We start from the raw sequence: 17,974 nt of genomic DNA on the forward strand, positions 1-17,974 counted from the left end.
TATTTTTAGGTGTGACAATCATTTGTGGCTGAGCTACCTGTCAAGTTGGCTATGCTAGAATAGAAACATTTGCCTATTTTTGTTTGATGAGAACATGGTTATTCTGTATAATAGAAATAATATCATAAAATATTTAGAGAGAAGTCAGATTCATAATCTGATTTCTTTTTCTTGACTCTATCTTTAACCACAACTTGTGGCTCAATCTTTTCTTGAAACAAAGAAATATTATTACCAAAATTGCTGCGTTTTTGGAAACACTATACAGTATTCTTCTGGCTATTTCTCTGGATTTCTATTATATTATGAATAGTTGAATATAAAAGTATAGTAGTTTATACATATAAAACATTAAGATGTATGACTGCAATGCACCAATAAAAAGTTTTAAAAAGAAATAAATATAAAAGCTATAGGCTAATAGCATTCTCAGCCATGCATGATTTTGCATGCATGACAGCTGAAGGTCATACACTGATGCACAGAAAAGAACAATTGAGAAAACATATTAGTGTATTTTGCCACCTAAATGTTACTGATAGGTATTGATTTCAATTTAATATACACAGCACAGATTCTATTTAACACACCCATTAACACACCCATACAATACTCTTCTGTATTTTTGTCTCTAATCAAACCAGAAAAGTTTAGATTCACAAGTATTTTTTAAATACAAAGGTAATCAGAACTTATACATTGTATGTATGTATGTATGTATGTATGTATGTATGTATGTATAAAGGAATGAATTTTTGTGATACTGTGGATTAAACCTAGAGGCATTTGAACTCCAAGCAGTACCCCCAGTTCTTTCTTTCTTTTTGTTTTGGAATACTACCTTACTAGATTGCTGAGTCTTGCTAAATTCCTGATGCTAATCTTAAACAGGAGATCCTCCTCTCTCAGCCACCTAAGTCCTGGGATTACAGGTGTGTTCCGCCATGCTCAGCTATAACTCATACATTTTAAATATTTCTTCCATTTTATGAAAGCCACATAACCCCCCCCAAAATATTCAATTAGAAACAGTTCGTTTTAGCCGGGCATGGTGGTGCACACTTGTAATCCCAGTACTTTGGAGGCTGAGACAGAAGGATTGCAGGTTTGAGGCCAGTTTCAGCAACTTAATGAAACTCTACTTCAAAACAAAGAATAAAATAGGGCTGAGGGTATAGATCATAGGTAGAATACCCTTGAGTTCAATCCCCAGTACCACAAAAAAGTCTGAATAAAATATGGCAAATTCGTAAGTTGGTTATTAAACACCACAAAAATCTATAGCCATTATTGACTCCCAGGAATCTTTTAGTATAATTCTCTCTGATTCAGTTTTTGGCCTTTTCATTATTAATGGAGGAAATATTACGAAAAAGAGGTAGTAAAAAAAAAAAACTCTACTAACATCAGTCAATTTCTTATATAAAGATTGTGATGTGCCTTGACAAGACTACTAACACAATTGACAGCATTGTAGCCTTAATTCCTTAGAGTTTTTTTTTGGTCTTCTTGAGATAATCTAGGTTTTTGTGGGGGGTGGGTTCTGAGGATGGAACCCAGAGGCATTCTAACTCCGAGTTACACCCCCTGCTCTATTTTTTATTCTTTATTTGAAACAGGGCCTCACTAAGTAGCTGAGGCTGTTCACAAACGGTGATCCTCCTGTCTCAGCTTCCTGAATTCTGGGATGACAAGCATGGGCCACCACGCCCGTCTTCTATTTATGTTTAAACCATGCAGTAAACACTAAAGACTTGTAATCGCAGGACTTCATGAAAAACAAAGATGAAATTTATGCTTCATTTGTAATTCAATTAGATATTTTTTCAAGTTTGGTGAAGCTAGGAATCAGTTTGGTTTGGCAACATTTAAAAAAATCACCATCATCACAATCATTATCACAACCCACCAATAATAATAAAAGATGTGATTATATTTTTGTATACTGATTAACCACCAGAAATATATCACTCAAACCTAAGAAGTAGCTTCTTAATGTCTTCATTTTTAATCCTGAACCCTATGTATAGTCTCCAATAAAAACTGTTATTTCTGATGTTCAATATATAGGATACAAAGCCACAACTTCTAACTTTTGCCTCCTACCGATTGTCACAGTAATACCAATCTGTCTTTGGCATTCATATTGAAGATGCACCAGAGGTGGGAATTGGATATCACTACCTTCCCTGAGCAATTTTGGGATGGAATCTGAAGGTCTTTCTGCAATAGGGCAAGCCTTTGTTCACTCATTTGCTTGCCATTCGACAACATATCAAAGGTTAATACCTTTCAGTGTAGTACACTTTGACATTGTTCAGTGCATAATCTCTACTTGCAGTGCACTTGCAGTTTGGTAAAAGTAGATGAGCTATCTGCATTCTAAGGGGACAGCATAGCTGTTAGATGGAACTTTTAGTAACCATTCCAGTGAACACTAAGGGGCTACATGGCCCATTCATGGCACACAGGCAAGAGTGGAGCTGTCACCAGGGCTGGCCTCGGCGTTGCTTCAAATCACTCTGTTGCAAAAGTGAAAAGCAGGCCTTAGAACCCAATGCTTCAGGAAAACAAAAGCTAAAATGGATAACACTATAATAATAATAATCACGGGAATGACTCAACCACATATTTCCCAAAGGAGTATTTTAGGAATAAGACACCAAATACCTGACCGGAGGAATTGGGATTATAATCTCCCTTGTTACCTTTAAATCCCCCAAGAATGAAGCTTGTCCCCTTGAATCTCTCATAAAATATAATCTAGCCAAATTTTCCACATCACAAAAGAAAATCATATGTTTATATTTGGAACAACAATAAGTACTAGTCATGTCCAACTAATAGATTTAAACAAAGCAGAGCAGGGGAGAGAAAAAGAAGCAGTGGGATGCTTCTGTCTATGCAAGAGAGAACGCTTCCACAGAGAGAGGTTTGTGAAGCCACAAGCAAGCAGAACTGGACTTGCTTCAGGCATCTCAGAAAATCTAAGAGAACCAGATATTTCATTTATTTCTGAGTCAACTCTGCTCATTTGGAGTATATTTGTTATTTTTTGACATTGCCACATCGTGTACTTTTTATACAACTTCAGAGTCAGTGGTTAAGAATTACATGGAAAAAATATGCTCTCATACTCTTATACATGGTATCAGTAAGAACATTTCTAAAATGGCATAATAATTCATCATTAGGACTCCCAGTTGACCTTAGCCTAGGACCATTTTTATGGAAGAAAAAAATATGAATTTTAATTTGAACTCTACAAATAGAAAATCCTCCTGTTCGTTTATTACGAAATATTGTGTTGATTTAACCATATTATCAGTAGTATTTCTGATAATCATCCTGGAAGCTTTTCAGTATTTGGTGGTGAATTTTACAGGCCTTCGTTGATCTCAAAGTGCTCGGAGTAGCTAGCTAACTTTTAACCTCGCCCTGCCACATTAAGTGTTAATGTTTCATTTCCATGTTAACTATTACACTATCATTTCCTGTAAATGTCATCCTTTCTGAATAAACCTAGGAAGGGAGCTGTTAAGAATTTCCTGTTCCCATGTATCACCTGCTATTTGCTTTTTACCCCAGATGCAAGGCAATATGATTGCTAGCTTCTGGGAAATCATAAAATCACAACCAATTTTATGGCTCAGAACTGTCTTCAAGCACTAGTAGCAAGACAGTTTTTTAAAACAACAAAGTGAGCCTTCTCTTCTTTCATTTGGTTTTTGAAGTTTACGGAAGAATGGCCAAAGGGTCACAGTTTGCTGGACATTTGCTCTGATTTATCAGGAGCAGCATTCATGCAGGTAGCAACTTTCCATTCGCTACTGCATTTCTCCCTTGAACACTCCTCAGTGTCCTTCAGAATCGGTGTCGGGTAAGCTGTGACTAACGGGGCCTCTTCCCATCTGTTTGTCCCGGGCATTTGCCCAACTTCTCTATGCATTGGAAACGTGCATGATGAATCAATGCAATGAGCGAAATAGTTGCTGTAAAATCCCGTTAAGAAACTCCATTACTCAACTAATGAAAATCTCTCGGTTCTACTTCCAAAGACATGATAAGAAAGGGCAGTATGAGTAACAGAAGAAAATAAAACAGTGGCATGTTTCTGGGTCTGTGAGACACTTTGGTCTCCTGGTTTCTGTTGCATATGTTGGCTTCTGTAGTGGCTCATCCAATTCTTCAATCATTTCTTCCTACCACTCCTTCTGTTTCTCTGAGATTTTAAGTTCTTATCAGACCATTCCCCAAATAAGTGATATTTGCCCTAGAACAAATCAGGGAGATATGGCATCAATTAACCTGAAACGTGTTTTGTATCAACTTTGTTATTTCACGGCTTTTTTAAGGTTGTTTTTCTCATGGCCTCTTATTCCTAAGGAAAATTTATTTTTAAAATAGTTATCAAATGGAGGCTCTTCTGTGCTGAAGCTAAAATGAATCATTCTCATATTTTAAAAGACACAAAACTGTCCATGCCACAATGAATTGAGGATGACTATATCCGAAATGAGACAAATATGGATAATTTTCTCGATCATAACAAAAAATAAAATAGTGGTTATCATCAACAATGAAGTAAGCAAGTTTATAAGAAAGTAATAAATGTAAAATAGCAGCAAAACAAAAACCTCCTTTCCAAAAGCTGGGGATTTAGGAATTCGGTCCTACTTGGTAGAGCTGCTATCATATGTTACTACCACCCGTTCTCTTGACCTCTTTGAGTCTCAGGTAGCTCACCCACATGATTAGGATACTAGGCCTTATAGTGCTGAGACCACTACTCAATAAATGTACAATTGCTTCTAAAGAGGATCCTTTTATCCTTTGCAGAAAACATGATAAGATTATTTTAATTATTTGTTAATGCAGCCTTATTATGCATGTGTTTAAACAAAGAAAATGTAGCATTTCTATTAAATCTTTGGATTAAATATGGTTGTGTAATGAAGTAAATGTCATGTGTACACACTTAAAATTCTAAAAATTTGTTTCTTTTACTTTAGAAAATTCATAGAAATGGGTTTCATTGATGAAAAAAGAATAGCCATATGGGGCTGGGTGAGTTGTTTTATATGTTTTATGCCTGTTATTCAGTTCAGCAATCATCATTTTCTAAAGTGTTCGCTTATAAAATTTCTCATGAAATGTTAATGTTGCAACATAATTTAATCTGTCAATGGAAACAGTCAATTTGGATAATCTGGGCTTCAAAGTGGTGGTTTTAAATGTTTGTTCCTTTTTTCAATAATTCAGTTTCTTTCTCATATAGTAAATTTAACTCATAATTGGTACGTTTTTATTTAATTTTTGATACTAAATCAGAGCATATAGAACTGACCTATACTCATCAGAGGCTTACTTTTCTTTGTTGCTTTAGTCTCAAATATATATATATATATATCTTCTATGTTTAATTTTTATGAAACTCTGAGCTAAAATTGGAAATTATAGGAACTTTTAGAATATAAATTCCTTAGGACCTGGCCTAGTATAGTCATACCAATGTTGTTAGCTTACTCTTTCTTTCTTTCTCTTTCTATCATCTATCTTTCTTTCCTTCCTTCCTTCCTTCTTTTTTAATTTATCCTTTTATGTTTTATTTTATTTTGACAAATTATTTTACTAGACCTAATCTTAATTTGTGCTAACTGGAGAGAACTACTATTTGGTTTCCTAGCTATTGGTCATGGAGATAATTTCTCCTCTTAAAGATCCTTGTAGGTATTGAAAACACACATAAAAGGAAGTGGCAAAATTTATCAGCCATGGGCAAGAAAGTCACTGGAAAGTTTAGAGAAATATTGGAAAGAGTTTAGGTTTGCCCATTGTAAATTATGGTAATTACCCTTCAAAGAAAATTTCCTACTTCACTTTTTGGTCTGAATTTGTACATTTGCAAGTCAATTTGCAGCCGGTTGTACTTGGGTTGTTTTTCTTGGCTGCTTCTTGTGAGAGCGGCCTGCACAAGATGGAGGGACTGAAACCCAGCACTAAAGGGAATCTGCAAGATTCAGCTCAACTCTCAGCTCAGTGACCAGATGAGAGGCTGTTATGAATTTGGAGAAAGTTGTTGTTTCAAGCCATTTGGTACTTTTTAAAACTATCAAATGTTAAATAACTAAACACACTGAAATTCGAATGGATGGAAATAAATGAAATATTTTATATTGAAATACTTCAGATAAAACTTCTACCATCCATTTTCATATTTTTCAGAGAAATCTTCAAAAGAGTCTCATTTCAAGCTCAACACTTATATATAATCGTTAACATTTCTGCTAGAGTTTTGCCTTTAATGCAAGCTCTCAAAGAACCATAAAGTAGAACTTTTTGTTTCATTTATAGAACATCTGAGATTTTAGTTTGGTAAAGAACCATCTATGTGGGATGATTTAAAGAACCCACCCATTACCCGAAAGTACATACATATCAGCCTGGAATTCTTCAATAAGAGATTCTTACCACATCTAATCCTGCAAATGCCTCCAAAAAAAAGCAGTATATTGGACTCTTATTATTGCTTATTTAATAAGGCAGTGATAGTGAAGCTGACCCTGAGAGCATGTTTGAGATAAGAAAGCTGAGGGCTAGCAGATGCCTCACCTGAGCAGACGAGTCAGCAGGAGACACAGAAGGTTAAAAATATCTTAATACTACTACACTGTCTTTATCAGTTCCTCAGACTACAAGCTAGTCCATATATACTAACCCATCTCTTTGACCACTCATTAATTCTTTTATTCATGTAAATTTTCACGGGATCTCAAATAGGTCTTGTACCAGGTCTTTTCTTTTCCTTTTTTTTTGTGATACCCAAGGACATTCTACCCCCGAGGTACACCCCCAGCCCCATTTCTTATTCTTTATTTTGAAACAGGGTCTCACTGACTTGCAAAGGGTCCACTAAGTGGCTAAGGCTGTCTATGAACTGCTATCCTCCTGTCTCAGCCTCCCAAATGCTGGGATTACAAGCCTGTACCACCATGCCCGGCTTGTGCCAAGTTCAACAGATGGATAAGCTACAGCTCTGACTTTCTCATAGGGGAAATGGACAACAAGAAAGCAATGGTTCAGCAAGCATTAAGAGAGATGCACCTTGCTCTGGAGAAGAGCAGGAAGAAGAGTGGTTAATCATGGCTGAGAGAACTAATGGGAGATTCAGAAATGAGTCAGCACTTGGAATGGGCAAAGATAGCTTAGTAACGGGCATTTTGGGCAGTGTGGAGACCTCATTACCCAGATCCCCAGGTGAGAACAAGGGATATGTGAGCTAGTCAGGATATGCGAAACTTCAAAAGTCTAAACAATTATAAGGAAGATATAGGACGTGAGTCTGGATAGATAGATGACCAGATAACATGAGCCTTCAAGCCACTTGAAAGAGAATGGAATCTGTACGTGACCCCATGACACTGTTCTCTTTGCATTCTTATGTGTCTCTATGATCATTAGATATTTTAGTTCTTTAAATGTTGCTCTGTTCCTGTGTGTGGGTCTTGCCCATCAATACTCTTCATTTTCTCAAGCCCTGTGGTTTCAAGAATGATGTGTGCTGCCTGCCCCTGCCCCTTGCATCAATCTTTCTTCTGAGCTCCATATTTCAAATGCCATCTGCTCATCTTTCCTGAATGTCTCTCATAGCCTCGTGCTCAATTTACCTCCAATTAAACTTACTATAATAGAATTCAAAACAAGTATTCATCTTCATTAAAGGCTTTGCCACACATCTTGGCATCTGAATTATAAAGCTCGGAGCTTTTATCAATTTTCCCTGATGTCAACATTCTGTTGGTTAGTAAATTTTGTCAACTCTACCTTGACACATATAGGTAAGTTCTCAGCATCTTTTTTAATGTTGCATTAGCTTGAGTTTCCTCATATGACACTTAGACAAAACCTTCTCCAACTATAGAGGCATATGCATCACTGAAGGAGTTTGATAAGCCAGTGGTTCCAAGGCCTGACACTAGAAATTCTGATGTAAAGTCCAGGGTGGGGCTCCAGGATTTTCTTTTCTAAAAAGTTCCCAGGAAATGTTGATCCTCTTTGTCCATGGACCATTGATTGTTACTCCAGTTTCTTCTATCTTCTCTGCTTTGGCCCCGTAAGCTCCCAATGTTGTTAATAAAATAACTATTCCAAAGCACAGTTGTTACCCTTTTGCTGTTATGCTAATCACGTTGCTTTTATGCTAATAGAGTTTCTAGGGTTCCACATGCCCCAAACATAAAACCCAAATACATTTGCTTGAATGCAAAGCCCCAGCTTACTTTTCTAATCTTACCTCTCTATACTTCTCATTTCTTATACTTGTGTTTCTTTGTTTCCTTGATCTTGTATATGCTATTCCTTGCACCTGAAATATCCATCCACTTCCATTCACTTCTTCCATTCTCCACCTCTTCCACATACCAAAAATGTAAAATTTCTACTGGTTTCTTAAGACCTAACTCAGATATGGCTTTGTTTGTATTCACATAGCTCTTTATACTGCTAAGAATTGTTATGTCTCATCTGTCTCTATTGGTTTCTCCAATAAGAATGTAGGCCCATAGAAGTAAACTCTGTCTTTTCTTAAACATTTCTTAAATATCTAGTACAATATATGTCCATGTAAAGCACCAGTGGTGTTTACACTGAATTTAATCCTATAAGTCAATCTCTTCCCAAAATGTGTCGCATTAGTACCAGGAGAGGTTTCAGAAGAAGTCTCCATGATCTATCAATTTAGTAAGCCATTGCTTATTTATAATAGTGTGTATAGGCTAAACGAAGGTGAGTAAAGAAAGCTATTAAATTTTAACACAATATCACTAAAAATACACAATTTCGCGGTTCTTTATTTCTCTCTTTCCCCAAACTTACATTTACAATATTTTTCATGGATAGCTCCCTGAGAAGTGAGTAAGGAGGGTACTGGTGCCCTGAATGATCATGACGGAAGAGTGGAGGGTGATCTGAGGTGAGAGGCAGGGTTGTGAGAAACGACCAAGCAGACATTAACACTAAGAACAAATACCTAAAGCCTGAAGTTAATCAATGAATTAGGAATTGGGAAAAGGGCCTAGGCCCAAGAGTTCTTTTACAAACGAATAAGCAGAGACCTATTAGAAAAAGTAGGTAGGAAAGAGAAAAACATTAATGATCATGAGGGTTGTTTACTTATCAATGTATCCCATATCAGAGAAGAATGTATCTGTTTCTGTGAAGTAGCAGATATTTTTATGTTCTGAGAAATACATCATGTCTAAGAATACTTTTTAGAGTCAGCCGGTCAATCAACTATAAATCCTGCATTTGCCTCCATTATACACATCAAGATGGAGAAAGGAAGTGTCTTTACCTTACAGTTCATTTTTCAGGATCACACAAACCAAGCCCAGTAGTCCCAGTTTTAGCTGATTAATATATCTACTTTGTGCCCACCATGGTGCCTAAGAAGTATCTGTTTATTATGGTAGTTCCTAACCTGGGTGATCTTGCTCCCGGGACATCTGGCAATGTCTGAGGACATTTTTGGTTGTCACACTGAGGAGGGGCTATTGGCATGGAGAATACAGATATTTGACATCCCACAATGCTCAGCACAACACTAACAACAAAGAATCATCCAGCCCCAAATGTCAATAGTGTTAAAAACCTGCATGCAATGAAAAATTGAAGCAATTATTCTGATCACTGAAAAGCAGTAGGGGCTTTGCCTAAATTATTAGGAAAACAGCCTCATTTATGGGCTTTGCTTTGTTAATATAGATCTAGCCAGGTGGTGTTGAATAAGCATTAGTTCATTATTTAATCTTAGTTCCTTTCTCTCCCAGTGACTAATTATAATCAATTTGAATTGCTATGTATTATCAACGATGTAAAAGTAGGACAAATGCACTTCTAATGAGACTATATTAGACTATATTATTTCTTCCCAAAGACGCTGCCCTAGTGTAGGGATATAGAGGAAATGGCCTGGGTTTCTGAATCAGATGTACTGGGTTTGCTTCCCAGCTCTGGTACTTACTGACTGTCATCTCTGTGAGTTCAGTCTGAGCTGCAGTGTCCTCATTATGAAATGCAGTAATACTTTAATATTCCTCACTAAGTTACTGTGAAGATTACATGAGTTAATAGCAAAATATTAACATTTTTTATTCTATTTCTGCTGTACATCAATCAGGCCATATCCTCAGTGCTGGGGAGATACTCATTAGCCAGGCAGACAAAACTCTCGACTCTTATGGAGTTGGGAATCGTTGGGGAGAAAGACAACACGCAAGATAAATAAGTAAAGACAGAGGAAGCTGAGTGAAGGCGAGCACTGGGGAGAAATGCAAAACAAAACGAGGAAGGGTGGTTCAGCATTGATTTTGTTTAAATTAAAGGGTCAGAGAAGGCCATTTTGAGGTGGCATTTGAATTACTGCTCGAAGAGGTGAAGAATGATGAATTCTGGGGAAGAGCATCGGGCAGAAGGTCTCAGCATTTTCAAACGTCCCGAGGCTAAGCCATGCTTAGAGAGTTCAAAGAACATCCAGGGAATGAGTGAGCAAGGGGAAGAGTCAGAGGAGGAGGTGTGAGAGGAGAAGGGAGACAGATTGTGTGGGTCCACAGCGATCACTGCAGCGAGCCTGGCCAGACACATGCTAGATTCTTATTATTACTGCTTGTAGGTAAAATGTCCCCATGTGCATGATGGCTCAACTCAGAGCGTTCCATAAGCCCTCTTTTAAAATTCTGTGCCCTTCTAAGAATGTTTTTAAAGACATCCTTCGTTTAGACAAAAATGGCAAGGCATCTAAGTGCAAAGGACAGGATTCGAGAATTCTCATGGCCAATCTGCTCTGTGGGTTCTTCTCCTACGGCAGCCGCCCACTCTGCCTGGGAGCCCCACTCAAGCGGGAGCAGAGAAAAGTCAATATGGGTTTTTTTTTTTCTCCCCCCTCTTCATTCCTACAATAGGAATTGCTTTTCCAAGCTGCCGGGGAAATTTAAAGCCTAACCTTCTTATGCTGTACTGCAGATATGGTAGCTTTGAGCTCTTACAAATCTCCAGAGAAAATTATTTGTGTTCCTTCGGAAAATAGGAAGATTGTATTTAAATGTAGCACTAGATCACCTAATCTCTGAGTTGGTATCTATACATAATTCCTAAGGTTGTGATCAGAAATGTTCAAGAGCCTTTTCATTGTGTGCAAACGCTAGTGAGATGTCAAATCTCACTACGTGCTATTTCCTGCTCTGGGGCATAGGGAAGGAAAAGCAGGACCGGACCCAGGATTTTTATTTTGGGTAAACACCCGTTTTAAATAAAACCATAAATAATCATAATGTTATCTAAAGGTCTTGGACTTACTTTGCTCTCAAATGAATGTAAAGTTAGAAAGGAAGGAAATCCCTTTTATCTTAGGAATAGTTCTTGCTAACCTACTAATCAAAACAAATTATTTTTATAAGTGAACATTTGAATCAGATAAGAGACTTTTCACTGAACAAAAATGATTTTCAAACCCAAATGTTCTTTCTGTTTTTAAACATATTTTCCCCTATTAAACCATGGTTTAGTTCTCTTCCAAGTATAATAAAAAGAGGCCATGGTATAATTGGAGCCGCCTCTTTTATTCTGTGTTTTGCAGCCAACGTCCCTCAATAAAATTCACCAGAGTTGGAAACACAAGACTGAAAACTAGTTAGAGGGTTCTTCATTTAACTGTTGAATTTAACAAGATTGTTTATTCTTCTGCTCCTGGTATTTCATGGATTAAGAATAGACCCCGCCACTCACTGACTTACTGACTTGCTGCCATTACCCTATCTGTATCTGTTGCATTCTCTCTCCTCTCTCTCTCTTCTCTCTTCTCTCTTCTCCTCTCTCTCTCTCTCTCTCTCTCTCTCTCTCTCTCTCTCTCTCTCTCTCTCACACACACACACACACACAAACACACACACACACACACACACGAACTTTTCTGTGATGTGACCTGTCATGACCCAAGGGAAGTGATTAACTAAAATGTGTGGTAATAAGGTTCTAAAACAAGGCTGGGGTTCAGGGCAGTTCATGCCACTCCCCTAGGATGTCCACAGACATCCCTGCATCAGGATGACACTGAACCTTGAAACCTTGAGAGCTGCCTCCTAGAGATCTTAACACTGTTTCTGATTCATGTTCCAGAAGACTGCTTAGTTCATGTTCTCAGGAGAAGCACCTGTCCCCTAGCATGTCTGTACAGACCAAATTTGTCTTCCAGGAGAACATGCAGACACACGATGTTGACCTGAATATTTCTTCACATTTAGGAAAAGGTTCAAAGATCCAAATGACATAGAAATTTTGTTACTAGGGTCCCATTCCTGAACCACCCATTGATTCCTCCAGGAAAGAACTCTATGAAAATTAATCTACCCCTGACTCTGTACTTCATATCTCCTTTTGTATTTCTTTGCTTTCTCATTAAATTTATGGGAAGGAATATAAGGATTTTAAAGGTTTCAATGTCATTTCCTCCTTTAAGCGACTGTGCCAGAGTTCCTCAAAACAAAACATTTAGCTACATAACACACAAACTCCGGCCATCCTTAGGCTCTCCAAAAGGTTCCTAGGCACTTCCTTTAGTGTTCTGTTATGAAAATAAGTAAATACATACATACAAATTCTACCTCACAAAGACTTCTGCAAACTGTAGAAAGTATTTACATTTTTGGGAATAATTTTCTTTTTCTGTGCATCTCTTTCAAGTAGAATCCTGTTTTGTTGTTGTTTTTGTTTGTTCTATTTTCTTTTGTCCTAGCAATGTCTAGGTGGAAAAATATAGAAGAAAAATTCAGGTGTGTCTGTGTAGGTGTGTGTGTAGAATAATTGCAATTGTGTCTGTCTCTTAGACTTTCTCTAGTCTGTTTTAGGATAATTTGTTCTGATTAGCACACCAATTGTTTCTAATTTGTTAGGTTTAAAATAACTGATGGCACTTACTACAGAGGGTACAAGATAGGCATTTAATCTTGCCTTATGTATATCCTCCAGCTCCCTTTAGTTCTGATTGAGATTAGAGTCTAAAATTATGGAGGGGCTTCTGAAAGCAAACCTGTGACTGATATATAACAATGTCTCTACAGTCCTACGGAGGGTATGTTTCATCCCTGGCCCTTGCGTCCGGAACTGGTCTTTTCAAATGTGGAATAGCCGTAGCTCCAGTCTCCAGCTGGGAATATTACGGTATGGAAACATTTCATAAATATTGCCATGAAAACATTTAACACATAATTACTCTATATTTGAGGTTGCTAGGAAAATAAATTATGCAGTAAAATTCACCCTAGCTTCACTGGGGAAAAATATAATCTATAAATGAGGTTGTTCACATGATTCATTATAATCACATTGCAACAATCAAAGAAATATTAAGAGTGAGGAAGGATTGTTCCGAAATCCAATTATCTTATTTTCTCCCAGGAACCTTGAGCCCCTGCTGATCTGAATCTTTATAATCAGAGCTCTCTTGCGTTTTTGAAAGCACATACCTGGCTTTTAAGCACTTGTTCAGTAAGGCCAAAGGCGAAGCATCTCATCTTCATGCTACAGTTGCAAACTTTTCTTTTGCCCCAGAAATCAGAGCAACAAAACCCATATTTGGGAAATACACTTCCTATGCATGCTTATTTTCATCAATATCAGTGCAAAATGATTATTTGAAAGAATACACAATTGGCTTCCATCTTATTCCTTATCCCTTGCATGTGTTAGGATACAACTGGGACTACTGTGCCTTATAGGTAATCTTTATTCAGAAAAAAAAATCAGTGTGAATTTGTACATGTGCATGCATGTGCATGCGTGTGTGTGTGTGTGTGTGTGTGTGTGTGTGTGTGTGATGGAGGGAGTGGATTTGGGAATATATTTTCATCTCAGATAAAACAAGGCACTAATAAAAGTACTAGAGGTGGCTGATTTTCTGAACATATTTATATGGCTTTTAAAATATAATGAGGTCATTTCATAGGTCATTCCCACCTCAGCATTCCCCTAAGGAGAGAAGTAGTGAAAAAGCCTAAAAGCAGCCCAGGAAAGGAAATGTTTAGATGCTCCTGTTTCCCTGACCTCTTCCTGTAGTATTTCTCTGGCCCTATTGAGATAAGGTGTACCTTTCTTGAAGTCAACCATTATTTAAAGTAAAGCAAAAGTTTGCCTCCACTTATCCACATGAGAGCATTGAGGAACAGTAGAAACCTTTTTGGTTAAGCAAAATGGCATATGCAAACAACATATTCTTATATATTTTATTTTGTAGCATCTATCTACACAGAGAGATTCATGGGTCTCCCAACAAAGGATGATAATCTCGAGCACTATAAAGTAAGCATTTTCCAATTTCTTTAGGTCATTAATTTATTTCCAATGTGCTAAATAATTTTGAAATAGTAATTAAGAGTTTACAGTTTCAGTTTTGAGTCCTCAAGCAAAAGTTATGATCTTTTGTGAACTGCAAAACCCATCACTAGAAAAGAATTTACTCGTTTAGGATGCTGTGCTTTTCCTTCCCCGTCCTCCTCCCCACCCCCAACCCTACACAGCTTGAGCGGGCATCATTTATGCCTAAGGTCTCACTCAGATGTAACATATGACACATAAACTTTCAGTTTTTCAAACTAAGAATCAGATGGAAGTAATGCAAATGATGATGAAAATGTGTTGCTCTGACTCTTAAATATTTATCAACCAAAGCAATACATAATTTCAGTATTGGTGCTAAGTCCATTGCACAATGATTTAGCTAGTTTTCTATTAGAACTTGCAGCAACTAAAATGTTAATTTTTCCTCCTTTCCAGAATTCAACTGTGATGGCAAGAGCAGAATATTTCAGAAATGTAGACTATCTTCTCATCCACGGAACAGCAGATGGTGAGGTTTAAGCAAGACTCTTACACATAAAAATACTGAGCCAGCATCACTTTGTTTAAGAAACATTAAGCATCCTCCTATGCCTGTGCTCAGGGTCAGTACCTAGGAGTCAGGGACATTTCCATATCTGAGTGTGATTACTCACTGCTGACAATGTCAAATGCATGACTAGATAATTGTTGGTGTTCATTTCCAGGCAGTACATTGTCACTCTATGCTTTCTGGTATTTAGCAGCACTTTAACTCTCTCTCTCTGTCTCTCTCTTTGTTGCAGATAATGTGCACTTTCAAAACTCAGCACAGATTGCTAAGGCTCTGGTTAATGCCCAAGTGGATTTCCAAGCAATGGTACATAATTTTGTTTTACCCACGTTTGTGGCCTTGACACCCCGAGTTAAAGGGAGGGGAGTCTTAGTTGTTTATTATTTTTAGTGAAACCTGACAAAAGGGCTATAGAGTAGAGAAAGCAGAACATTATCAAATGAAAAAGTGAATAATGGAACTTTCATGAACTCCCCGACAGACCTTAGGCAAGCCAGATAACCTCTGGGTGGGTTCTCACTTGAGTCATAAAATAAGAGAGTTCACAACATCAATGATCTTTTAGCTCCAACCTCTAATAGTTCTGCAATTCTCTTTACATACTGCAGCTGTGTACTTAGAGCTTCTACAAAGCCCAGAAGTCTCAAAGCCTCTAGGAGATTCTGTTTATTCTTTAAAAAATCAGTTGCAGAATGTTATTAGAACCTCAAAGATTCCCTGAAGTCATGCAGTCATGAAGTCATGCAGGGTTAAAGAATGTTTTCATCTGTGTATGTTTGGATTCTGGCACATGACTTACCCATCACAGAAGCTCACATTTTAACTGACTGAGTGAGTGAGTAAATGAATGAATGAATGAGTGTAAAATCCAAGTTGCATGAGGAATGGGAAATGGAAACAGGAGAAAATAAGAAAAAGTCAAGGCATGGGAAGTAGTCCTGGGCAACCACACTGTCCTCTCTTCAGTAAGTATAAATCATCTCTCAATAGTCTATATTGAACAAGAATTCAGGAAAGGAGTTTTTTTATATTTTGGAAACTTGCTTGCCATTTCTTTCTTCCTCCCTCCCTCCCTTCCTTCCTTCCTTCCTTCCTTCCAAACTTTCTCCCTCTCCCTCCTTCCCTCTTTCCCTCCTCTTTCTTCCTCTCTTCATCCCTCCCTTCCTCCCCTTTCTTTATCTATCTCTCTCTTTCCTTCTTTCCTAGTAATTTACAAAGAGGGAGATGAAAATTTTTCGACCTTTTAAATTGTGATGCCCCCCCCAAATTTAACTCGATAAATATATAACATTACATCATGACCACTACCATGTTTATTCAGTGAAAGCCATAGTCTTACTGGCAGCTCTCCAACAGTAAAGTTTAAAGTTACATTATTCCCCACCTTAATTTTTACAATGCTGTTTTAACTCTTACAAAGGCTATTTATGGTTATAATATGATGTATTATATTATGGATTTTCTGTAACAGCAAAAATGAGATTCACAGGCTAAAAGCTTCATGGAAATTTGGAACTACAAGCAGCCTTAGGAAAAAAATCAAATTCAGTGCCTTTGTTTCTCAAATGAAGAAATCAAGTTCCAGAGCTACAAAATGTCAGACTGACACCCCATTTCTGGAACCCATGTCTTCTGATCCTGATGCTGGCCTCTATAAAAGTGCATCTGCCATTGTCTAAATACATATTTAAAGAAGCAGTTTGTGGTGGCTAATAAAAGCTCTTTTTATGTGTTTGGTGCTGTGGATGGAACCCAGGGGCATTCTACCTGAGAGTTCTACCCCAATCCCTTTTATACTCATTTGGAAATGGTCTTGCTAAGTTGCTGAGAGCCTTGCTAAGTTTCTGAGGTTGGCTTTGAACTTGGCGATGGTCCAGTCTCAGCCTCCCAAGTTTGCAGGTGTGTGCCACCACATCTGGCTGAATAAAAGCCCTTTAAAGCTTTCTGCTCAAATGTTTAAATGAAAACTATTTTGTTTATTCAAGTGTTCTTATGGAGAATTTCCCAATAATAATAGAAAAACTTTCATATCCTGAGAATATCAAAAAAAAGAAAAAGAAAAAGAAAAAGAAAGAAGTTAAATATGGATGCATTTTGTAGTTGCAAGAATAAAAACAGCTTCTTTCCTTTGTGTTTCAGTGGTATTCTGACCAGAGCCATGGATTATCCGGCCTGTCCACCAACCACCTGTACACCCACATGACCCACTTCCTAAAGCAGTGTTTTTCTTCATCTGACTAAAGTTGATGCCCATACAAGCTGTATCTCAATCTGAAAACCTCATATGGGTGCCTAAGACTGTTTGCCCATTTCACTTTTACATTGTAAAATGCTGATATAAACAAACAAATGAACGCCGGTCTAAAAGCTGGTAAAATTCGGAAAGGGCCCACAAGTTCATGCTCAGTATTGTTTACATTTTCTAGTACTCTGTCAAAGGTGGGGAAAAGGGAACCATGTGTTTTCCTTTGAACACAAATACTATTTTATCACTTATTTGTCTGAGAGAAAAACAATAAAGTCAGAAGTTTAAGTGTTTTCGTGTTGTCTGTGTTCACTGATTTTAGGTTCCGGGTTCTCTGGCAGAAGCAGCATTGCACAGGGCAAGAACATAAATAATATTGTGATGATCATGGAAGAGAAGAATCTAGAAGTAGTTTGGGATTTTTATCATGAAAAATCAAAATACTGGAATAAATAGCTTGGAGTAGGAAAATGTATTGTTCAGAAAACACAGGTTTGAAAACTTGAAAAAAAAAACAACTTGAAAAAAATCAAGTTTGAGATGTTTGTACTATATACTGTCCTATTTATTAATTTTTATTTTTTTTTGGGGGGGAGTAGTGGAAACTAAACCCAAGGAAATTCTACCCTGAACTAAACTCCAGGCCTTTTAAAATTTTTTAACTTTTAAAAAGGATCTCAGGGCCAGGCATGGTGGCACACGATTGTAATCCCAGCATGCGGGAGGCTGAGACCAGATGATCAGGGTTCACAGCCAGCCTCAGCTGCTTAATGAGGCTCTTTGCAACTTAG

General features: G+C 37.4%; 1 protein-coding gene across 1 annotated transcript in view; it reads left to right on the top strand.

Moving 5' to 3' along the window:
• Positions 1–17,179, top strand: part of FAP (fibroblast activation protein alpha) — a gene marked incomplete at both ends in the record, with an annotated part of 92,799 nt that extends 75,620 nt beyond the window's left edge. Inside the window, 6 exon segments of the mRNA XM_080689388.1 lie at positions 5,013–5,067; positions 13,113–13,212; positions 14,285–14,349; positions 14,824–14,896; positions 15,171–15,244; positions 17,078–17,179. Coding sequence (XP_080545514.1) covers positions 5,013–5,067; positions 13,113–13,212; positions 14,285–14,349; positions 14,824–14,896; positions 15,171–15,244; positions 17,078–17,179 — 469 coding nt within the window.
• Between the last annotated feature and the right edge of the window lie 795 nt (positions 17,180–17,974).

The sequence above is a fragment of the Muscardinus avellanarius genome (assembly GCF_963383645.1).
Source record: "Muscardinus avellanarius genome assembly, chromosome: 2".
In the NCBI taxonomy this organism is placed as follows: Eukaryota; Metazoa; Chordata; class Mammalia; order Rodentia; family Gliridae; genus Muscardinus; species Muscardinus avellanarius.